Source organism: Rhinichthys klamathensis, unplaced genomic scaffold (assembly GCF_029890125.1).
Source record: "Rhinichthys klamathensis goyatoka isolate OS25496 unplaced genomic scaffold, OSU_Roscu_1.1 h1tg000229l_1, whole genome shotgun sequence".
In the NCBI taxonomy this organism is placed as follows: Eukaryota; Metazoa; Chordata; class Actinopteri; order Cypriniformes; family Leuciscidae; genus Rhinichthys; species Rhinichthys klamathensis.
In genome coordinates, this window is record NW_026606753.1 from 933,333 (window position 1) to 958,429 (window position 25,097).

Below are 25,097 nucleotides of genomic sequence, written 5' to 3' on the forward strand. Positions count from 1 at the left end.
GCAGCATATTATTACTGTCTCTTTAAGAACTGCACGCGACGCGTCTAATATACACGCATTTGACAAGCAGATTTTCTCTGTTTGCTTTCACTTTAGACATAACCAACTTTGTTTATGTAAACCGTGTGTGTATTTGACAGTATCAGCGCAATAAGACTGGAAAGATTAGTCCAGTATGCAGACTCTGTGACAGGCTTTTAGTTCCTGTGAGCGTCGGGTGTAACGCGCTCAGAAAAGTGGATGTTAGAACAGCGCATCAGCACGTGAATGATATGTTTACCTAGCAAGACTTTGACGCACATGCAAATAATGAACTTTTGTGAATTGCGGTGTCCCGTGACCGTGAGTGTAACTCTACCTCTGCGTTTACATGTGATGTGATGTGAATGTACGTCGCGTTGTACAGTATGTTGAGATGAAGGCGCCAGAATTGAACTGATAGAATGCACGATACTATGATTTTTCTTCAAAAGCAGATCGTGGAGACATTTTAATCGTCCACGATCAAAAACCGTGAGACGCACGGCACACCCCTAGTTGGAAGTTTAAGTTGCTGGCGCTCATGCTTCGTTCGCGTCACGTGCGCGTAGGAAACACGCCACCCTATCGGCAAGGCTCATTGGCAAAAATATTCATATCGGCCGATGCCGATGATGGTCATTTTAAGCTTTTATCGGCCGATACCGATGTTGTCCCGATATCATCGTGCATCCCTAACATATTCACATATCCACAAAAAGGCAGAAAGGAGAAGCTTGTATCATACACTACACAATGCTCTTGTTGGTTTGTTGCCATGTCAGCATCTATTTAAATGTTTTCGTCGGGAGATTAACCTAAGGAACATACGATTTTTATTATTAAATCTCTGATAAAATTCGAAAAAGGAATCCGGACTTCAAACGTCAAAACAATTCTAAAATATTTCAATTAAATATGTTTTAAAATGACATTAGTCAAATGCATAACCCACACCTACAAACTGACCAGCAATTACATACCTTAAGAGGCTAGTGTAACCGGTGCAGAAAGTGTACAGAAAACGTATGTATTGTTAATTATAATTTACACAAAATGGTTTATTTTCACATATCTGGTATACTTGCCTGAAGAATGAGAGTTTTTCCTCTTTAATTGCTGTGATGTCATCATGAGCCTACACAATTTCCTGTTTCCTGTTGATCTTTATTTTAATTGGTGCTTTTGTGTCTAAATCTTCACTGCAATTTATGTGTATTATGTTATTTTTCTTATATGTGTGGTTATTTTTATCATTTTACCCTATTTAAGTTATATTTTTCACTTTGGTCTATATATGTGGAGATCAAAGCGCATGGTGATTAAATGTACATCACATTTGTTTTATAGAACAATTTAAGGGCGATTTACTCAGAGGCTGCTCTTGTTTGTTTTATATATCAGGTATGTTTTCTCTGCATGTTTTTTCCTCTTGGCATTGTTAATGCACTGAAGAGAACAATATAAGGGCGATTTACTCAGAGGCTGCTCTTGTTTTTGTAAATCCAGTGAAACCGCCGCCTGTTGTCCCGTGTCTGTCTCCACAACGCAGACAAGCGTTTTTTTATAACTGGTGTCGCGAGCCAGCGGTTACACTTATTCAATTTTTTTTTTCGTGTCCTGGTAAAAAGGCTATTAGCTCTCATGCATACCAATCAGAAAGTAGGAAATGGGAAGCTTTTATCCCATAATAAAATGTCTTCATCTGAATATTTTATATGATCTTTTTTGCAAACAAAGTTTTAAATTGCAATACATTGGTGAAAATGGTCAGTTTGAAATTATGCAGTTAAACCTTTTTTTACAGTCTATGAGTTAAACACAGTCTCTCTCACACACAGAGAGAGAGAGAGAGAGAGAGAGAGAGAGAGAGAGAGAGAGAGAGAGAGAGAGAGAGAGAGAGAGAGAGAGAGAGAGAGAGAGAGAGAGAGAGAGAGAGAGAGAGAGAGAGAGAGAGAGAGATGGCATCAGAGCACCAGACTTTGATGTTCTTGGCAAACAAACCAAAAGAGAAAGCATTTCACATGTATCTTTTCTACCACTGTGCTGCAGGAAACACACAACACAGAAACATAATGACACAGATATCATCTAGTCTAGAGAGTAGAGAGTGAAATAAAATGTTGTCAGTGACATAACATTTTTATAAGGGATAATTTCTGACACACTGTCATTTGCCAATGCCACTTCCTATTGAGCCATATAATCTTTGGATGTGTACTGAAATATTACAGCATTTTACTGCATATTCTTTCCAGTTTTTTTTTAACAAGAGGCCCCTGCAGGAACCGGATATGGTGGCACACTCAGGTGAACAAAGCATTCATTCTGTGAAAGCAGACAGACAGGCTTTCATGACAGTCCTTCAACACTCAATTTCATCCCTTCCAGTACAGTTCTCAAGTGCACATTCCAGCCAAAACTTCCCACAATTACCTGGCACTTCATCTCTAGGGTTACCACTGTTGTAATCATTTTTTTAAATAGTCCTTAAGTCTACCAGTCTATCTGCCAGTGACAAAAGTATGTCAGGCCTGGCCTGGCCTGTATCTTGACTAATATTTAGGCTATATTTTATGTCCACAGGAAGCTTCTCACTATATCCTTCCTTACTCTGACAAACAGAGAAGGGGAACAACTGTTTACAGAACACACAATACAAAGAGACATTAGTTACAAGCAAACATTTTAAATGATCGAAGAAGCAGTTTAAAGTTGTGCCACTTAATTTCTTCAAATATGCATTGCCATCTCCAAACTAATTAAACACTTAATGTTTATTAAATGTCCATTATTCATTAAAAGTCTGAATTACATGTCACTGAGTCAATGTGCATAACAGTCTAATACGCCGTTTTCAACTTGTAGTGGCCCATTTTTATTCTACATTTGAAGATTTGTCAGATGCTATTTTTTGCAGTTGTGTAAACAACATCTCATCTGTGCACACTGTTAAAAAAACAACTACATATTTTCCAGTTTACAGGACTTTGAGTCACAAGCACTAAGAAATGTTAGACCAACAGAATTCCCCCAAATGTACATTGTAGCATGACTTATACATTTACTGTCACAGGATTGTTTTGCAGTTTGTTTATCATTATTGTTAATCATTATTGTTAGTTATTTGTTGTGATGTTAGGAGCTCATCTTTTGTCGTTTGTTGATTGTCACTCACTGTCTTGAGCTTAGTGGGTCCATGTGCAACTTCCTTTGGGTTTGTCTTGACCCGGAAGAGGTACAATGTGGGGAAGAAAAAAATCCATAGTTTTTAATACAAAGATGAAACTTTGCAAGTGCCTTTATTAATCTCTTGGAAAAATGAGGCATAGTGAATTTAATGAATGAACAATTTTACTGATAAGTATTAAGACAATAGTTAATAGAACTTAAAAATCAAATCAGAAAGCATCACATTGCAATTCCTTTTTTTACAGCGTCAATTGCAGAGTTACATTTGCTGAACTATACCTAAACTATAGGCGAAAAAGCTTAAACGCACTTTCTCTGCTTTGATCTGGGGCCGTATTCACAAAGAATTTTAAGGCTAAAAGTAGCTCCTAACTGGCGAATTTAGGAGCAACTCCTAAAAATAATGGGCCTGTCACTCCTAACTTTAGGACTCCTATTTATTTTCACTAAGAGTAATTCACGAAGCATTTTAGCCCTAAAAGTAGTACCTAAGTCTGGGACAGCTTAAAAGAAGTCGAGAGGACTCCTAACTCACTAAGACCTATTCACAAAGGATTGTAGCGCATACCACCGCCTCTCGCAGTCGTCCGGGGTCCGCGACACAAGCGGGAATGCTGCATTGATCTGCAAACAAATCCTCTCCCATTCTCATGCTTAGTTTGGCTTGATATCCCAGTGCCGAATTTCCCTTTTATTATGTTTTTTTTTTTCCAGCACCAACTGGGCCAGCAGCAGTAACTGATCCTGCGTCCAGTTGGGCTTTCTTTTCCGCTTTGGCGAGTTCATAATCCACCGTCATTCAACTATTACATTACTTCAATAGGAGCAACATTTCCTTGCTTTAAGTAGTCTATTTAGGCTAATAGGATGTCAATTAATGTGTTAATGCAAAGTGTTAATGCAAGTGTCGTTTTTCATTATTAGGCAAGTGACGGTTTTCATTCGGGTATTAGGCTACCTACCTTGATTTAATTTAATTTAATTTAATTTACGACTTTTCTCTCTCTCTCTCTCTGCCTTTTTTAGAATTACACTTCACTGGGGCCTGCACAAACATGTCATTATGCATTTCGATGACATTACTATTATTATTTTGTGTAGGACACAGACATATTTAGATGTCGTAATTCCATGATTTGTTATGTGTTATGTTCCGCATGATTGCCCTGTCATCTAACAACCAATCACCGTGATCATTGCGAGGAAGCTCGTGCATGAGAATTGACGTCATCCATAGCAACGATGACTCACTCTTAGTTTAGGAGTTGTCATTTTTCCTTACTAAGAGTAGGTCTGAAAGGCGTTGTGAATAACTTTTAAGAGAAAACTCCTAGCTAAAATATTTTAGTGCGATTTAGGAGTACTCCTAGTGGTAAGATTTGTGAATACGGCCCCAGAACAACAACTTGATAATTGTTGGCTGGAGTGAGTGCTCACTGCTTAGTGTGCAAAGAATCCACTCATGTAGCAGGCAACTCAGAAACAATTGCTGTTTCTGTTCAATGTATATGACATTGTTCGCCACAAAGAGCACTATATGAAATGTATTGAGAGGAGACCCCTAGTGCATACCCTACCTTTAGAGTAACAAAGACAAATCAAAGTTTGTGTATTTGAGAGAGAGAGTAACAAAGAGACAGATCGACTCAGCGCGTGTGATTACCTGCATCTGTTAGAGCTTTCATTCTTCAGATCACATATTCATGAAAAACAATAAGTTTGCCATGTCCATTGTCCACTGATGACAGTGGTATCTTTGTTGTAGTAGCCTTTCATGGTTAAGGGGATTTCAGATGATGGCATCAACGCTGACCAATATTTTCATCTCTATGAGGTGATACATCAACTTCAGTGTTACGCCGGACTCCGGAGACACGTTGCTCATCAGTTGAGTCTTGTAAGGTGATGTTCAAATTTCAGATAATAAACGTTCATGAACGAATCAGTGTTTTTTGAATGAATTGGTTGAATGATTTAAACTCATAAAGTCACTCGCTGCCACTTACTGGCGTAACAATGTAACCTGCAGAAAAAGCTGCTTGTAGTATAGAGTATACTGTACTACAAGTACAGTAGTAGAGATTGTAATGCCATGTCAGCATCTGAGGTTATCTTCAAGGGAAAAACTGAATCACAAATAATACAAGTGTTGCATAATTAACAATTAAAATAAAAACCAAACAAAAAGAACAATACAACAGATAACTCTTTCCCCACCAGCATTTTTTGAAAAAAGTTGCCTAGCCAGGGCCAGCATTTTTTATCATTTTCTCATTTTTTCAAGTTTAATGGCCCCCAGAATATTTTGTTTTATGAATATCTAAACATACAATATATCAAAAGAACAGACCCTCTGCTTTAAAAAATAATTTAAAAAAATAATTAATTCTAGCTTCATGGATCTTTTCTTATCAACACTTATGTGGGTAAGTTTCATGAAAAAGTAACATTGAGCAAAAAGCTGAGAAAATCAAAGCTTCCACAGTCCTAGATCTCATCCTGGGTTGACATACATCCATCGGTAACATTAGGCAGTTTTGATTTATATGTTTAATGTTGATGAGGATAGCGTTATTTTACATAACATCGCTTGTTTCTGCTTCTTCTTCACATGTCTTTTGATCTGGAGATTCTGTACTCTTTCGGAAGATGCCTAATAGCACCCGCTACCATATAACAGTGAAAACACAGAAAGCCGGAAAATTCAGCCAATGGCAGGGAAGCGTTGTCTCATAAATGATGCAAACTTCCGTTAATGGCGGTAAAGAGTTAAGATTATTCAAGAAATTTTACATTTACATATGATAAAAATTATAAAAAATGTACACGTATCCCATTCTTCTTGCCACTTGCTTAATATAATGATTGAGAGCAGTTCTAAGGTCTGAAGGAGGAATTTGAAAAAGCTGCTAGCTACTGTAGCATGTTGCATAAAACTAGGGCTGCCCTCAACTAAACATTTTTCTTGTCGACTAGTCATTCATTTAAAGTCCCACTCCGATCATATTTTGAGCTATTTTTAAACATTCCCAGTGGTCTTTAAATTATGATTATGCCATTTTTAGCCAAAATCACAAAACCTGTGCCGTTTTCTGGGACTTCGCTTCAGCAGAGCGGCAGTAGCTCATTAGCAATTCGCCTCTGCGTTGTGGGCGGAGCCGTTGGCACGGAGACGACCCTCCCCCTGCCCGTTGCTGAGAGCTCTGTCTCTCCCGCTAGCTTACACCCCCAATACCGGTGGGGCAACAGTATTATATACACGTTAATTGTTATTATCCGAAGTTAATCAAAGTTATCACCGATCACCGATCATTATTTCACTCCAAGACGTCGCGTGTGGAGACGCCCAGTGGAGTTACTACGTCACAACTCCAGTCGATTTTAGCCGGCATTTTGGCGTCTGCTACTGATTCACAGCCATTTGAATGTAGAAATACTCAGAAATACAACTTTGAGCTGATTTTTCTCAAGGTATGTCCTCTAACATCAGAAAAATGCCACAAGAACATGTTAACACCTAGAAAAACATTATTTTCATCGGAGTGGGTCTTTAAGCGATTAGTCGACTATACGAACGTGTATATTAATAAGCCACATAAATCATAAAAATTTGCGTTTGCCTATATATATAATAAATAGCCAAATCAATGCTCAAGCGCATGCATAAAGCTTGCCACAGCACATTAGCAAAAGTAATTGATATGAATGTGTCGTGGAAAAACAGCAAGGAGACTGTCTAAAGAATTTATTGAAAATTGTTTCTGTGGTTTCGGCTGCAGAGATTAAGCTGACGATGCGGACTCGTAATCTCCGCAGTAGTGGACGTGCCTATATGCACATTTCATATACATCATTACATAACCTGAGAATATTTTTTTTCCACTTAAATTGGTTGACAATCGCTTGACATTTCAAGCTTTCTATAGATATTTCTCATGTCTGTAAGGGAAGTTTTTTTTCTGAGACTAACCAACTAATACAATTTTTGGATGACTAAGCCTCTTCTGGTCAACTAACGATTAGTCAAATTTTAGGGGGCAGCCCTACATAAAACAGTCTGTTTATACTAATCAAAGCTTTCAGCAGTGTTTAATAAGTAAATAAGTACTTATAAGTAAAATAAGAACAGCTCGCTTTCATTTAGTGCAATAAGTCACACACACACACAATGTGTCACATACAAACATCCTTTTTAGACAATCAGAAAACACAAAGCAGCTGATGGACACTCAATCCTCAGGGCTGTGTGTGTTTGTCAGTACACATTGAGGTTGAAGCTCTAAGACTGCAGTATCTGATCCACCACTGGCCATATAAAGGAACAGACTGGAAAGGCAAGCAGAAAGCAGACACCTCCATCCACCTCCACAGCAACAGAAACCCAATGGCCTATTCAGTCTATGTTCAGAGAACTCCTGACTTGCTTTTATGGAGCTTTCGTTTACACTTTACACAACCTTTTTTTATTTATATATATTAAAGTGGTGAGATCAATGTAGACAGACTCCTTAAAACCCACTAAAATCTTTTGTTACATTGAAATAGTTTGTGATAGGCAATAAAACCAAAGATCAGAGGTGGATTCTGTTTTGTTTGTGTGGGTGCTTTTAGTAAACTTGATCACTGATGTGAATAATTGTGCACTGCTACATGCTATTTGGGCCACATTTATGTATTATCTACTGTATGATTGTGACACATAACTGCATATTTACACTCTGCCAAGACTCATAAATCCAGGCATTACCCCTGTGTCCTTTCTGCGTCATTCTATGGGGCACTGTGGGAATAATGATTCAGATGATTTCCACCAGATGTGCTTTAGCAGAGAGCTTTTAACATACAGCAAAAACATTAAATATAATTTGTTCGAAAAGCTCAGTGTGGTTATGCTTTTTTTCACCACAGGGATGGGTCTTGAATGTTCAACAACTAGCTAGTCAATCTGACAAGTTTATCAAGATTTTCTTTTATATGAATGATTAGTTGACTGATTCTTATCTTCAGGCAACCCACTGACTATTCAATACTTAATGTTTCATATACTCTAGCACAGCCATGAGAGTTGATGGCAAAGATAGAAAAAAAAAGTGTATCTCCTCTTGTGTGAGTGAGGGAGATACAGTACAGTATCTATGTGTGTGCATTGCAAGTGAGGTAAGGGGAAATATGTGATGTTTCAATTTAAAGCCAAAGTCCCACGTTGCAGAACCTCATTTCATTACTGATACCCCACCAAAGGAAGACCCTTTCCATCCACGAAACCCACGTATGCAAGAAGCAGAGGGGGAAAAAATGTAATAAAAGTGGTGAGATAACTTAGATTCATTCCATATAGAGCCTAGCAGTGAAAACAACCTCGATTTAAAAGAACCACAGTCTAGAAACACAGCCTGCACTGATCTGAGGCCAGTTCAATTAAGCCTCACCATTACCGAAACCTTATAAGCACTATTCCTACAGCACCCGACATTTGGATGAAGGTGGTATCAGTTACAAGCTTCAGCATCTATATCTGCTGAGGTAACAAAATCCGGGGAGGAGAGATAAAATATTCATTAGAAAACAGAGAGGGATGTGTTGTACTTGGATAAAGCAAACAAATGAGACAGAAAGGGTGCAACAGACAAATGAATCCATCCAATCCAATATGAGGCAGATAGTTGTCATTTGTCACACCAACATTTCAGTAGTCAATGGAAGTTCAAAGTCACAGTTCTCTGTACCAATTTCAATACCACAGCAAAAACTATTTGAAAATAAAATGTATAAAATATTAATGATAATAATAATTATAGTAGGCTAAATTAACGCAGCTTCAGTCTGCATTTAAGGCCCCGGTAAGTACTGGTACTTTTAGCAACCACTAAACAGCGCTGTCTGTGAGATCCAATAAGAAGCATTCGAGTTTGGCACAACGTTCTTCGATACAAACAACAAATGTCTCAGTGATTTAAACTAGTTTAAAGCCAGATGAATCAGTGCTGACTTTTTCAACAACATTGACATAAAAAAAAAGAGAAACATTGTCCCACAACAATCCAGCTAGAAGGCTTTTCAATCCACAAATCACCAACATTTACCACGGATTTACTATAGTAACACTAACTGTAACCATGGTATTGTGGCAGAAATGTGGGATATTCACATCAAATTTTATTAATTATTAATGTAGACATGTATTACATGCATTAAATGAGGAATGGGATATAATTACAGTATTTTTGTTAGTTTTGTTTTGTGCGTTTGTATTTATACAAAATGTCTTTAGGCTACTGTTTATGTACGTTTTACGGTCCATGAAAAAACGATATCTTACTCGCACTGACTGACAGATCCGAAGCGTGCGCACAAAGACGCCTCAGAGAGAGCGCGATCCCGATATACACATACACAGAATTACAGGGATTTTAAAATATGTCTTGGCGAGTATTCACGCAAACATTATCTGTTAGGCTATGTCTTATGTGAACGTTTGGTTAACTGTTGGGTAAAATTATTTTACATCTGTGCGGTACAGTAGGTCTTAATATATAGGCTGTCAGTTTCATTAATGTTAATCAAACAATTGTGGTATTGAGGGGAAAAATGTTGAAAATATATTTTTCCTATAGATGTATAGGAAATAACCTTTATTTAACCAGGAGAGAAAACCAAATATTTGGTTTTGACTTGGTGTGTGCCAAATGTGGTGGTATTACCAGGGATTTCGAGGTATGGTTGCTTGCTAGGTGACTTTGTTTTGGAACCTTCACAAAACTTTAACTCGATTTTTCTAAAACTTGACTTTGCTGACTCTATCGACTTCAAACAGGTGCAGCTCAGTAATTTTTTGTTTGATTTAACAAATCATACATCATTCATTTGGAAGATTCTTTTAATAGAGAATGTGAAAACAACAATAAGTTCTTTTGAAAATTTGCTCATTGCGACTCATTTTGTCAGCACGGTTCACATATTGTTACTTTTTACCATGCAATGAGGTCCCACGCATAGTTACCCGTGGTTATCGTGATCTACAAATGTATGACACTATTTAAGACCAATGGTTAATTTTCAATAAGAGTAGATACAGTCAGAATATTTAAATTTTACATTATAAAAATCAGGTTAATAAAATTGACAGATGTTACTGTTTTTGTGAATGAAATGCATTTATATCCGCTTCCCAACTCAAGCACAAGCTACTGTCAACTTCAGCTTATGTCAAATGTGCATTTCTAAGAGACAAAACATGTAATATTTTTAAAGGCCTATAATATGTGCAGGACAACCAAATCAGGAGCTGCTGCCACCATCTGCAGAACTCAAATGTTAGTCTATAGAGCCCTGAGTTCTGTAAAACAAAAGCTAGAAATACTCTGACCATACGGTCACAAATAAGCCAGAATTGGGAATCACTTCCTACAAGTCAGGACCTGTACAGACAGGTGAGAGTAGGCTGGTCACCTGCACTTGTGGTAACCATGCTAACAAAGACAGGTCCCATGCTTGTTTGTTCAGCCCTCACCTCGGGCTAACCCAGGTGCTGTGCTACCAAACCACCTCCAGTCCCTAGTGACTGATGGAGATACAAGAGATGATACTGTTTCAATGAGCTTCTAAAGTGTGTTTGAACAAGAATAAGTGGATTTTAATGAGGCGAATACACATTTATGCTTTAATAAACCTCATGCAGATTTACAAATGACATATTGTCAAAACAAGAGCGTTGCTCCCATCGCTTTGTACTTTTTTTCTGTTGAAGAAGATTATTCAGGCAGTGATCTCTGATCTGAGTCCAAGACTCACCCAACAGCAAATTAACTATAGAGAAAGCAAGATAGACAGATAGATGAATTAGCTACACTACAGTTGAAGACAGAGTGAGTTTATTTATAGTCATTTATTGAGCTCCTGAATGATTTAGTCAATCAGCACTCAATTATTTTACACGCTGTCCTTCTCATGCTAAAACCCCTTTTTAATCCCTTGAAATTCTTCATGTGACTAACACTAAATTAGTGCACTCTGACAGCATGATGCATCCATCGCTGAGTTGTAAGCAATGAATTTCACTGTGCTTCTTATCTATGTGCTGGACATCTCAAACAGCAAATCAAACTAACCTGGCACAACAACCTATTGTTTTGCTTCCATGCTCCAATACACAATTTTATGAAGATGGAGATGAATCAAAGACCTAGTTTTGTTTGGACCGGGAGATTATCATCTTCAGGTTAAACGGGTCATATCATGCATTTTTTATATATTTGTTTGCACCAAAACAAAAATTGCACAAAAATTGTGTTTTTCTTGAGCACCCTCTCGTTAAGTTTTAGAATGAAATGGTCCATTTTGTGTTGCTGCAGCTTTAAGAAACCTCCCCTTTGCATGTGAAATGAGCAACAGTGCTGACTGAGTGATAATAATAATAATAATTCATTACATTTATATAGCGCTTTTCTAGGCACTCAAAGCACTTCACATGGAAGGGGGAATCTCCTCAACCACCACCAATGTGCAGCATCCACTTGGATAATGCGACGGCAGCCATAGTGCGCCAGAACGCTCACCACACACCAGCTTACTGGTGGAGAGGAGACAGAGTGATGAAGCCAATCAGTGTATATATATATATATATATATATATATATATATATGGGGATGATTAGGAGGCCATGATGGACAGAGGCCACTGGGCAAATTTGTCCTATGGTACTCTCCCAACAGTTTGCTGTCATGTCAAATATAGTTTTTAACTCCTACATCCTTTATAAGCAGCCACAACATTGTGACTGATTCATAAAACAATCTGCGTTGAAAACTGAAAAGTGCCTTTAAACTGGTAAGATCAGAGTGAAGTGATCAGGCCTTGTTAAAAAATAAACTTCAGTGCATAAAGATGAGCAGTTGTGCGATATTGAATTCATCCCTATGCAACTGTGACGATGTCACAAAGCTGCAGAAGTTATTAACGGGGCACTTTTGTAATTTTGTTTTAAATGTTATGTTCAAGATGTCATAATGTTTTGAACCTAAAAACAATGTTTTACAGTCCAAATATATCAAGCACTTCTTAAAAGATGAAAGAATATTTGATTCCTCATGATATTACCTCTTTAAAGTGTCATTCAAGATTAAAATTTCATGGTTTAAATACCAGTCTATTCCTCATACAAAGCCATCATATGGCTTCAAAAGACTTGGAATAATGTTTATGATGGTTTCATGGTAGTTTTTTGTTCTTTTTTGGGCCTGACAGCCTCTGGTCCCCTTCCACTTTCGACCTTATGACTGAGAGCAGTTCATACATTCTGCTAAACATATCAAAATTCATACAGATTTGAAACAATATAAGGGTAAGTAAATGTAAATTTTGCACTTTACAATAGGTTAACTATCCCTTTAAGAGCACGCACTGCATTCAGTTATAAAGCTCTGTAAGAGCAACATAACTGCATGTAGGCTACATGTCACCTATGATGTCTAGTGTGCCTGTCTCTCAGCAGTATTACATCATCGTAGAGCGCACGGTTGCAGCACGTTTCTTACTTCCTTATTGCACTCATTCATTCATTCTTCAATGTCATTTCACAACACTACAGGACCTGCAAACAAAATCTCTCCCAATCTGATTGAGCTACAATGTGGGTCACATACAGGCCTTCACTCATGCTTGAAACTCAGCTAATGTGTAACAGGGGCTTTCAACTCGCTTGTGGACGTGGGAGGAGGAAAAAAAAGTGTGCAATTTCCAGAAAGTGCTAACTGACTTCCTCGTGTCTGGGGCTGGTCAAAAGAGATGAGCTGTTATTACATCATGGAGCTGTGCTGAGGTGATCTGTGAACTCTGACTGCTTTTGTATCATACATAATCTATGGAAACTGTAAGACAAGTTAAAAGCTGACAGAGGACTGACATAATTTCAAGGAGGTTGAACATTAGGTCACTGCTGAAAAATCAAACCAGGTTCCTGGATTAATGGATTAATGGATAATAGCTTCACATAAGGTCTGTCTACAATGTGGAGCAGGGAGAAACCATCTAAAACAACCAGCGTGTAAATAAACAAAGACATCACCACAAACCTAGAAACACAACAGAGAATAATGCAGCAGAACCATAGACTGTAAAAAAAGAACACAGAGCCCATTATATATATGTTTTCAAATGCAGAGTAATAAAAATACCTCCACACCTTTGCTTGTACTGGTATTTGGGTAGTTAAATAACACTACAGACTGTCAGAAGTTTGTGTCTTTAGCTTGACAATGGGGCAGTACCAAAGGGACAACGTTGTACCAAAAAGGTGCATATTGGTACCTACTACAATGAACATTTTAGGGTAAGGTACAAAGATGTTCCTTTAACCTTGTAAAGCATGACATATGAAATAATAGGCAGACAAATAACATTTTTGAAATGGAAGAAATCATCGAACCTTTAGACAAAATAAAAAAAAGAAAATCTAAAAAAGTTTGCATTTGTGTTTTATGTTATGTGTCATAATTGATACACGAGGTCTTCATGGCCCATGAGTTGCTTTAGTCCAGTAATTGTTCATCTCGAAATATTAACAACAATATAAAAGTTACTCATATTTAATTTAGAAAATCAGTAAAGCTTTCACAACAAAAATATGTGTAGCCTACTACTACAACTGAAGATGTATTTTTGTACAAGGCATTTTATACATATTTAAAATTGCCTACTGTAAGGTATTTTACTTGCTAAAAGTACAAACTATCAATCAGAGGGCAGAAGGCATGTAGAAGATTCAACAGATTTTTCAGCAAACTTTTGATCATATTGATAATTTAGAGGCTGTAGGATTCATGTATCAAAAATGAGTCTTAAATGAGTTAAAATGGTCATTTTTGCACCTTTTTCTGAGAGTGTACGGTCTCTCCAAATCTCGCTTTACATTTAAACTATTTATATGGCAGGTGCGAACTATCCACGTTGACTTGCATGTCACTTATAACAGGTTCAGTCCCCTTGATGCAACTGACGTTAGTGTCTTGATCAAGGACACACAATGGGGGCACCACATAGCCTACATCAAACATCAGCCTTACTTAAGCCAAACAGCTACATTTTAAAAATTAAACCACAACACTCCACTTTCTGCTGTATAAAGAATCGTCAGAGTCATAAACATGATTCGGTCTCGTCCAGCTTCGGTGTCTTTAGTTCTCTATTTAAAGGCTTTAATCAGCTTACCAGATTGAAGATCGTCTCCACAATGTCCCGATTGGAGACTTCGCCAGCCTCCAGGAGCCCCGCCAGCACGGCGAACTTCATGCGGATTCCTCTGATGGGGATCCCAACAGCGCTGTCACCTGCGCTCGCCATGACGGAGTCAGGTGAGAGGCGAACAGGTGAAACACCTGTTTGACCCTACCGCCGAATTAAATCTATGGGAAAATACACGGAATATATCGCTCTCGTTAAGTTGACAGCTGCGGAGAACTGGTCCTGGTCTCCATTCACAGCCAGTTTATCCTTTAGTTTCTCGCGCTCTCGGCAGTGTGTCGGTTGATGTCACTACACCTGACTAACAGGAATTATTCTACGGTAGAGAGGGAGAGCAGCATTAAACTTGACAAAAGAATGACGAAATCGCGTTGTGGTGAGCCGAGATAAGAAACCCAAAGCTTGCCAATCTCCGCCGGACTAATAAAGGAAAGACATTTAAACAAAATTGTCATTTAAGTGTTTGCGAGTGTTTGTCAAACAGGAAACAGCGGTGATGAAGAGATTCCGCGCAGGTAACGTTAACGTTAGACGTACCGATAAGAACAAGACGCAAAAAACTACAAAATATAAAGCAAGGAACGTCCGACATTGGCTCTCGGTGGGCCCTCCAAAGAGAAGACAATCCTCTTGCTCCCTGTGGGAACTGTTGGAGTGAAGTTTCAGCGGTAACCCACTTTACAGCGCCATCTCTTCCTGAATCAGCTCCTAGTCCGCTCCGTCTCCGCCATGACAGTGGAGCTGCGTGTGAGAGAGCTGCGCATGCGCAGTGCGCACAGAGAGCTGAGAAGGGGGGGCTCAGGTGTGTCAGGTACAAAGAATCTATAACTTATAAGGACAAATGTACACTTTATTCTGAAGATCTCGAGTCATGGACGCTCTGTTGTGGATGTGATTTACGATAGTGCTCTGCTGCGAGAATAACATGGAGATATCTGCAGGAGAGAATAATACAAGTCTAGCATATTCATCAGAAACGAGGTTTATACCAAGATTTTAATGTTGATTTGTTTATAATCAAAAGCATACATGCACAATATAATCTTTTCACTTGCACCTCACTTGTCTAACAAACAATTTACAAATAAATTAAAAGATTGCGAGTGATATTTGCATGATATTTTCTACTTAAAAATATAATTATTTATTTACCCTCATGTTGCTCCATATATAGATCCATCCATATATATATATTAAAAAAATTCTCAGTCTCATACAATAAAAGCCAGTGGTGTTGTTTGGGCCTAATATTCTTCTAAATCTCTTTGTGTTCTGCAGAAGAAAAAAATGCATACAGGTTTGGAACGACATGAAGTTGAGTAAATAATGACAGAATTGGGTTAATTATCATTTAAAGTCAGCATGAAATGAAAATGCACCCTATTCACCTTCATCTACTTTGTAAATGCATATTATAGATCTTATTGTGAACTATGTATCCATATATAAATGTGTATTTAGTCTGCTTAAATCCCGTCCTTACACTACTTACTGCAAGCTCACATTCACATCTCAAAATCCAATCAACAATCAATAAATAGAACTAAGTCCCCGCCCTACATTTTTTTTTTTTTAATAATGTGTTACATTCATGTCACAATAAAGACAAAAAAAATCTGTTACTACATCCGTTTCACTGCAACTTTAAAGAATAATTATTTTTTTCTCCTATTTAAATATTTGTGAGATACTCAAGGTAGTTTAGATTTACTGTGTACAATTCTTTAATTTTTCACCTACAGAGGGTTAAAGCACATAACAAAGCACATATAGCATATCATTATTGTGTTGCATGTAAACTTTAATATTTACTTTACTCTGACAGACCATTAGCCTATTAGGAGGTCTTGAATTTAAAAAAAACGTCTTAGCTATAGTGTTAAATGTGCTCACACTGTATCATTAAATTCAAAGTGTGGTTTCATGGCCCCTTTGAGTCGTTGCCAAGCAGTCAGCCGCACATTGACTTTGTTGACTTTATATACAGTCCCTCAGGGGCACAGAATTAAAGGTAGATTTTGTAGCAACAAAGATCATTTTATCTCAGTCATTGAACTTTATACTGACATCCTGAAGACCGCTACACAGACACATACATAAAAATGCTTATGTTTTTTGTTCTTATGGTTATCACCATTTTCCTTCTTCCACATGTTTTCTTACTAAAAAAAGTCTATAGTGTTTGTGGTAAAGCCATATAGTGCAAACAAAATCCATGCTTTTAGCTAAATAAGCTTAGCTATTATGAGTGAGGGAAGTGTGAGTTTTTGCTATTGGTCTATAAAGAACGATGAGGAAGATTATGTTTTGAAATAATAATGGAACTCAGTCATCTGAGCAGTTCACTCAGATTTAATAGAGTGGAATGTTCCTGTTGTGCATGTCATTAGGGGATTGATGTCATAATTTGCCCTCAGCCACCTCTGACTTTTATCTGCTACAGTTTGTCCCTTTCGTTTGACGCTATGTTGTTTTTAAAGTGTATTTAGACTTATGACACGGTAACTATAAAAGACGTAATTCACATTGTAGGCTACATATTAAAAATGATATGGGCACTAAAGTATGAGCCTGAGGTCTAGACTAAACTTCCTATAGTATTTCGCCCATTATAAGCGGTTTTCAAATTCTGTCTAAAAAAATAGTTTGGCAGATGATGAATTAAAGAGGACAATGTAAAACAGAAGTTTTTTTATTTAACTTTGTCAAATAAGCATGTAAATATCGAAAGTAGTCAAAGCGTCTAAACACTAGATGGCGCACATGTGCTTTACAGAAAGAACAGCGAAATATCGCGAGACATGTCTAATCTCGCTGTGGCTTTAATTCTCGCGGTATTTCCTCACTTCCTCCTCTTTCACTCCCTGTGTTCAACATGGCAGTCGGCAAGAATAAGAGGCTGACCAAAGGTGGCAAAAAAGGTGCCAAAAAGAAGATGTAAGTCAAAAATGAATCTCCCGACTCTGTCGTTATGCGGTTATAAGATAATCTGTAGGATATTTGATGTTTGTGGGTAAAGGATGAGATCGATATATAGAAGATTGTATGTAGCGGTCCTGCTAGTCCGACTGGTGGCCTGCGCTGTGTTGTGTGTGCTCTGTTAACTTTCTGTCAAGAGCTTGGTAGGTCCTAGTATTGTTTTTTTAATTACTAGTCCTACACGTTATATAAAATATTTATATTTAGCAAAAATTAGGATGTTAAACTGACAATGTTAACATAATGGGCCATCGAAAGCGCTAGCTAATTTTCCAAACACTACTGACCTAACGTCAGACTTGCAGTGGGACACATGTGTTGGATGCTTTAAGTTAATTTAGAGCTTTCATATTTCTAGACACCACATCCGAAGTAAATGTAAGATGATGTTAGCATTTGCTTTAGAAAAATTAGCTTGTACCTCTCCTAAAAGTATTTACACGCCTGTTTTGTCTTGTAGTGTGGATCCATTCTCCAAGAAGGACTGGTATGATGTCAAGGCACCAGCCATGTTCAATATCCGCAACCTGGGAAAGACCTTGGTCACCAGGACTCAGGGAACCAGTAAGTGCTTTTATGTTCATGGTGTCTGTGTTTCCACACTAGATTTTAGCATGAGTAGTTAGCCCCACTGGGAAAGAGCAGATCTGGCTGTACAATAAATGCCTTGCATCCCAATTGTTTGATACAAATCAATATGCGTGCCTTATTGCAGTGGGAATACATAATGACAGTAGTTTCAGCCCCAGATGAAAAACAGTTACTGTTGTGAGATCATCCTGGCATTCCCATAAAATCCATGTTCATTATAACACTACAAACCGCAGCAAATTTAACACTGTTACTGTAATCTAGGAATTGCCTCTGATGGTCTGAAAGGACGTGTTTTCGAGGTCAGCCTGGCTGATCTGCAAAACGATGAGGTTGCCTTTCGCAAGTTCAAGCTAGTCACAGAAGACGTACAGGGCAAGAACTGCCTCACCAACTTCCATGGCATGGACCTCACCCGTGACAAGATGTGCTCCATGGTCAAGAAGTGGCAGGTAAAAAGCGTACTTGCCACGCAGAAAAACTTCATTGCTGAGACACTACACTTTTCTTTTCATTTCCATTCATACGCATGCAAATGCTAAATTTACTGTAGTCCACTTCCACATTTGTATGATGGGAAGGCGTGTGACTGTTGGATGATCGATACATTCCAGCGTGACATCTTAACTGAATTAAAAGAACACGCACTTTAAAGGGATAGTTCACCCTAAAATGTAAATTAATTCATACGTTTCTCACTCTGGTGGTATTCTAATATTCTAATGCTGCCTTTTATGACCACTAAAGGATAATAAAGTCCAGCTTGTTCAAATAATAGTGACCAACCTCAAGGTTTTTTTTTTTTTTTTTTTTTTTTTTTAGATCAAAAAGTACCACAGTGATCCCATGCGGCACGTGTCGTATATTCCAAGTATTCTGGGGGTATATGATATGAAATGATAAATATGAAATTTAATGCATTAATGAAAATCCTGACCGTAGCCGTTGGTATTCAGTGCACGTTGTGAGAAATATAAAGATCAACAACTTTCTTCAAGGAGTTAAATATCTCTAGACTGGAACTCTATTCTTTCGATGAGTCAGAATGACAGTTGACAGATGTGAATGCAATTAATTTATGACTATATTTACCTCAGAAGAAGGTACATGGTAGGGCTGGGTGATCTTTTTTTTTTTCTTCAATTTGAATGTAATGTTTTACCGCGATTGTATTTTTTAAATCAAGAGATTGAGGTCTTGAATAAAAATGAAATGTACACAAACGTCACAATTAGACATGTTGACAATTCAGAAATGATAACAGTTAAGACAAGTAAATAATCCGACCACATAATGGCAAACCTGATTAACCGCTCTTGTGTGACAAAGAAAACACATCGCTAGTAGGAGTTATCCATTCTTGGATGCATCGTGACGTGGACGATTCTGAATCGAATCACAAATGTCAAAAATCGATTTTCTAAATGTTAATTGGTAACGTAATGTTGATGAAAGGCGCCTTGACAGTCTGCTGTGCGCATAACAGAGACGCGTGATGGTTGAGCGAGAAATCCAGCCGGCACCCTCTGTATTAAAATCTAGCGTAACTTTGGCTTCTATGAAGTTGAAGGGGAAAAAGGACCTGACGAGCCACACTTCATGCAAGTGGGGCTCCAGATGGGCGACAAGAGGTCGCACCACGTTGTCCAATTTATAAGAGCTGCAACTTTTACATACGAGAAACTGCAAACGAAAGTTAAACGAAACCGAGCTATTCGTTTGAAACGTTCCGCGCAGCGCAAGCTCAGAACAGGTTTACTCATAGGCCGATCTCAATCATGCGATCTCCCAGCGCTGTAGTATTATACAGTGCTGGGAGATCCAGTGAGAAAGCGTTGGAATTAACTGCAGAATTAATAACATTGCAGCGAGAAGCATTCAAGTTCGGCACAGAATGCTGTCATAAACGCATCAGATCAAACCGTGCTGACTTGGAAACCAGGACAACCTTAAAAGCTTCCACCCAACTCTGAAAAGGCAAAGCGAATTACAAACTATCGCAACATTTTTTTGCCAAATCACTTCCCAATATATTTTATTAAACAAATGGAAGTAAATTCATTATGGATCATTACAAATACTTTGCTTTAAAAGTACCAAGTAGTCACACAGTGAGAAAAAAGAATATCTGTGTAGAAAAATAGATTCATCGATAATCGTTTTATCATCGCATTGCCGCCCTCTGAATCGTAATCGAATCGTGAGGTGCCTAGAGATTCCCACCCCTAATCGCTAGTCTCAAGCGGCTGTTCACTCAGAAATGCGTTGTTGTGTTGGAAAAAAAAGAGACATGGGCAGTAGAATGTGGAAAAAAGCAAAGCTATTAGAAGTGAGTTGAACTTTTTTTTTTTTTTTTGACTTGAGCTCCACTTTTTTTAGTATGCCGTTTCATGTGAGACGCTTCAAAAGACACGACATGTCTGTCAAACATAAAAACAATAGGAAAAATAGTGCAATGTAATGCAAAAACCTGTAAAGAACTACTACTGTATGTTTGATATTTCACGTTTGCATGATGGTGACAGGCTCAACGGTGCTGTTATTTTCTGTACCCCTTTGGTATTGTGGTGTTCTAAGATCTTGATGCAAGTTCCTTTATATTACATCTTTAGTTTTTGGGATTAAGTACTTGTCTAATTGGAAAAAGTTCTGTGTACTGCAGCTATTTTTGAATTTTTGTGCAGGCCATTTTAAAATGCTGATTGGTTCTTTCCCATTAGACAATGATTGAGGCCCATGTTGATGTGAAGACCACCGATGGCTATCTTCTCCGCCTGTTCTGCGTGGGCTTCACCAAGAAGCGCACCAACCAGATCAGAAAGACCTCCTACGCTCAGCACCAGCAGGTCCGTCAGATCCGCAAGAAGATGATGGAAATTATGACTCGTGAGGTCCAGACCAATGACCTCAAGGAGGTGGTCAACAAACTGTACGTATAAAGTTTTCCATCTCTTTTATGGCATTACAATTTTGTGTTAGACAGGGGAGTCAGGCCCTGCTCCTGGAGGCCCATCTTCCTGTGTAATTCAACTGCAGCCCTTATTTAACGCTTATACTGAAGACCTTAATTCGCTGGTTCAATAAGTGGGAGATTTACTCTGGTTCAAATACTTGATTAACAATTTTATTGGTTGTGGTCAAATGATTTCTTAATGTTTTTCAGTTGTGATTTGTGACCTTTTTTTTTATTTTATATTTTGGAACTTACAAGATGACAAGTATCTTTAGCATAACTTTTGAGTGCTGAGGTCATGGATATTAAGTAGGGGGTGGAGTAACTCTCTTTACCTGGGTTTAAACCTGAAAGCTGTGTTGGCTGTCATGATCTATAACTGTTAAGGAGCTGTGTGTAAGTAATGGTTCTCTCTTCTATTGTTGCGCAGGATTCCTGACAGTGTAGGCAAGGACATTGAAAAGGCCTGCCAATCCATCTACCCTCTACATGACGTCTATGTCAGGAAGGTTAAGATGCTGAAAAAGCCCAAGTTTGAGCGTAAGTGAAGATGAACAACTTAATTTGGACACTTATGCTCATGACTGACACTTAAATGTAGTTGTCTGATGTTGTAGCGCAACTTGATGGTTAGGGTTCCATGCATTGATGCTTTTAAGAGCAATATTTGGTTAATTCTATGGTTGTTGGACATGACAAAAGTTGTTTTAATTACATGAAACTTTCCCTCCTAAACTGACCAAATTAATTTAGCATAAATCTTCCAATCTTTGGACTTTGTACAAAATATCCACTTGTGAATGTAGTATGAGTGGGTTAATGTATTTATTATTGTACAGTTGGCAAGCTGATGGAGCTGCACGGTGAGGGTGGAACCAGCAGTACTGCTGCTAAACCAGCAGAGGGTGACACTGGGGCCAAGGTGGAGAGAGCCGACGGATATGAGCCCCCAATCCAGGAGTCTGTCTAAAACTTCCAACACAAGCAGCTGGTGTCAATAAACATGTAAATTTGACTGAGTACTGTTTTCTTTTGTTTCTTTTTTTTTTCAGTTACAGTAGATATCACATCAAACCTGCTGAACATCATGGTCTTTTATGTCCAATTAGAAATATCACAATCTATTTTGACATGCTAGAATTGGTGCCATATTTGGTGGAATTGGTATAGTAAAAGTTGCATATTAAATATAAAAGGGGAATCTATTAAACTGTCAAATGAGGCTTTACTGAGCTCAACAGCTTTAGCTGAACTGTAATATATAAGCAAAATGCTATTGGCTATTTAAAAAAGGGGAGAGCTGTTGATATGTCCCATCCTTAGTGAAAGTTACGTCAATGTATTGAATAATGCTGCATGTTTCAAGGCACTTCAGTGGGCCTTTAAGTATACAACCATGTTGAATTTCAGACCCTAAAAATGCAAGCCCTGAAAATTCTAGAACTGGTAATGCAATGGATTTTTTTTTTCCTTTTTTTCAATTAGGGCAATTAATTGCTTTTTTGTTTCAAATACACTTGTCATTATTTTCCTCCCATAGATATAAAAAATGTGCTGTGCTGGAAAACCTCTGCACTAATGATGTGCTGTAATACTAATTCAAAATCATTATCCTAACCTTTATCTTTAAAGCGAAATCTCAGCTGGCCAAACAGAGATTATTTTATATATATATATATACACATACAGTGCCAAACTGAATCATTGTGTATATACATTGATTCATTTATTAAATATTGGTGTCTGGGACGCAGTATTCACAATTTCAGTGGATAGCCCTGTTAGAAATTTGCATAGATAAAAATCCTACAGAAACAGCTGATTTTTATTTAGGGTTGATCATCACTCAAATGATGACCAAAGGATTATAGTTACTTGTCAGTAAGAGTTTGAAGGTGATCGATTACAAACAATTCCGAGCAGAGTAGCATGACCCATTGTAAAAGGCTCTGTCACGAAAGACCATTTTTCACATGTTTATTATGTGCCATATAAATCTGGGGAACATAGGACCCTGGAAATATACTGAAGACATCCTTTCGTGAGCACACTTATGCAACCAAGTTTTTTTTTTTTTTTTTTTTTTTATAATTGTTTTCCCCCTTAAAAGTTACCATTTGTTTGTTAATGAATTTAGTTGGTTAGATCTGGGCCCATATTCATTAAGAATCTAAATATAAAGAGTAGCTCCTAGTGGCAAAATTCTAAGAAAATTCTTGTGGGCGTTTACTCTTAAAATTAAAGAAAAAATCCTAGTAAAAAAGAAAAGTAATTCAGAAAGCATCTTAACCCTTAAAAGAGGTCTTAAAGTCACGGGTGAGGACTTTTAAGAGGCTTAAGAGTTTCTTTAGCAGAGGAGAAAATGGCAGAAAGACAAAGAGGGAGAAGAAATGTGTTGCAGACAATGGATGACAGTGAGTTAATAAGACCCTATAGATTGACACCCGGCCCGAATTTTCCCTCTGGGGTCCTTCGGCCCAAATGGACCCGAAGCATTTAAAAAAAAAAAAAAAATTTTTTAAATCATAGCTTTATCGGAATGGTCCGAAATTTGGTGACTTTGTTGGTACTTGGTATATGAACACCCCAAAAAATTGGGGACAGGATTTGAATAGTCTAAGTGGTTGTAAAAAAAATAGTCACACTCAGGACCTTCGGGTCCGCATAGGAAATGAATGGGAAAATGGCAAAAATGTGAAAATACAGAGTTATTTTGTGCGTACAATCTACAAATCAGCCACGATCCAGAAAAAAGCACACAACAGTGAAGGGGTGAATCTATAAAACATCAAGAGTGCAAAACAGACACATCCACACACACACACACAAACACACTTTTATACACATACACACTAATAAATTCAGATTACATATGGGTGTTGAATTTTTAAAATGCTCAGTTTGTCCACCAGATGGCATCCATCTCATTTCAAAAATTGCTTTCATGAGGCCTAGGCTTGACTCTAAAATGAAATACAGCTTTAAAAAAAAAAGAAGAATTTTTTTGTCCTTCTTGGTTTTGATTCCATGTTTGTTACATTAAAACCAACATTCAAACATGCCAGCAATCAGTGTAATTGGAAAGAGTGGAACAATTTTTACAATCAAATACCTTATAGGAAATTAACAGCATGGTAAATAAAAAAAAGGATTTATACATATAATGTGTGTGTGAGAACGGTCAAATAGGAAAAATTACACATGTAATTTCAAAGTGAAGGCTTAGAATAGACCCTATACTTAATATCACTCTTTCTTTCCCTCTTGGACAACCAACCAATCACAGTCTTCAAAAGATTGTGTCATACATAGCAACGGGGTCAACCCCGCCTCCTCACTAAGATGAAAGTTTTTGTCTTTTCCTTACTCAGAGAGAGTTGCTCTCAGATCGGTCCCGAATCGCTCTTAAGCTAAGACTCCTACATGAAAGTTTTTAAGCTAAATTATGAGTTTTCGGAGAGGATTCTTAGAATCTTTATGAATACGGGCCCTGACATTTTACTTGGATGGATTTTTTCTAAAAAAGCTGTAACAGGGGAGTGTAGACTTTTTATAACCACTGTCACTACACTCTTCTAGCAATTATTCGCAGAATAATTTAATACATAGTCAAAATATAACAAACATGTTAACAATTGGATTTTAAAACTATTTGTCAGATTTTAAATGTGGTCTCAAAAATTCAGAGAAGTCTGGTACTTTGAGTCTGGAAAATGTCCAGGAACCCTGAACTTTACAGTGAATAATCTGCTCTTTCTAATGTCAATTACACATGACAGAAGACAGAACTGGTGAAATACTCTACGGTTCGCAACCTTTTTGACTCAGAGGTACCTGGTTGTCCACCACAATATTTGAAGTTAGATTATTTTTAATATTATAATAATCTTATCACTTTAAATACTTTAGTAATCCTGGAAGTTTGCCTTTGTCCCCTGGTTGAGAACCACTGCTCTATTCGCCAAGAAAATGTGTCAGTCAGTGTGGACACAAGATGGCACTGGACATTTGTCTCTAGTGTTTAAAAATGACACGTAATATTTCTTAATATAAAAAACTATTAATACTGTATAAAGAAAAGTAAGCAGAAATACAGTACAGATCGGACAAGTAACACCATAGCAG

At 37.7% G+C, this 25,097-nt stretch overlaps 2 protein-coding genes across 3 annotated transcripts in view; one reads left to right on the forward strand and one right to left on the reverse strand.

The window, feature by feature from the left end:
- Positions 1–15,189, reverse strand: part of lrba (LPS responsive beige-like anchor protein) — a 268,042-nt gene extending 252,853 nt beyond the window's left edge. For both annotated transcript variants that reach the window (XM_056265070.1, XM_056265069.1), the window contains exon 1: positions 14,417–15,189. In XM_056265070.1, the coding sequence (XP_056121045.1) occupies positions 14,417–14,548 (132 nt within the window). In that variant the 5' untranslated portion in view covers positions 14,549–15,189. The remainder of the gene's footprint in view (positions 1–14,416) is intronic.
- A 2,056-nt stretch (positions 15,190–17,245) lies between these two features.
- Positions 17,246–21,987, forward strand: rps3a (ribosomal protein S3A). The gene is made up of 6 exons (XM_056265170.1): positions 17,246–17,386; positions 17,889–17,992; positions 18,284–18,471; positions 20,740–20,948; positions 21,403–21,512; positions 21,812–21,987. Exons 1-6 carry the CDS (start codon positions 17,325–17,327, stop codon positions 21,940–21,942), a joined length of 804 nt encoding a protein of 267 aa, XP_056121145.1. The 5' UTR covers positions 17,246–17,324; the 3' UTR covers positions 21,943–21,987.
- The last annotated feature ends 3,110 nt before the right edge of the window (positions 21,988–25,097 follow it).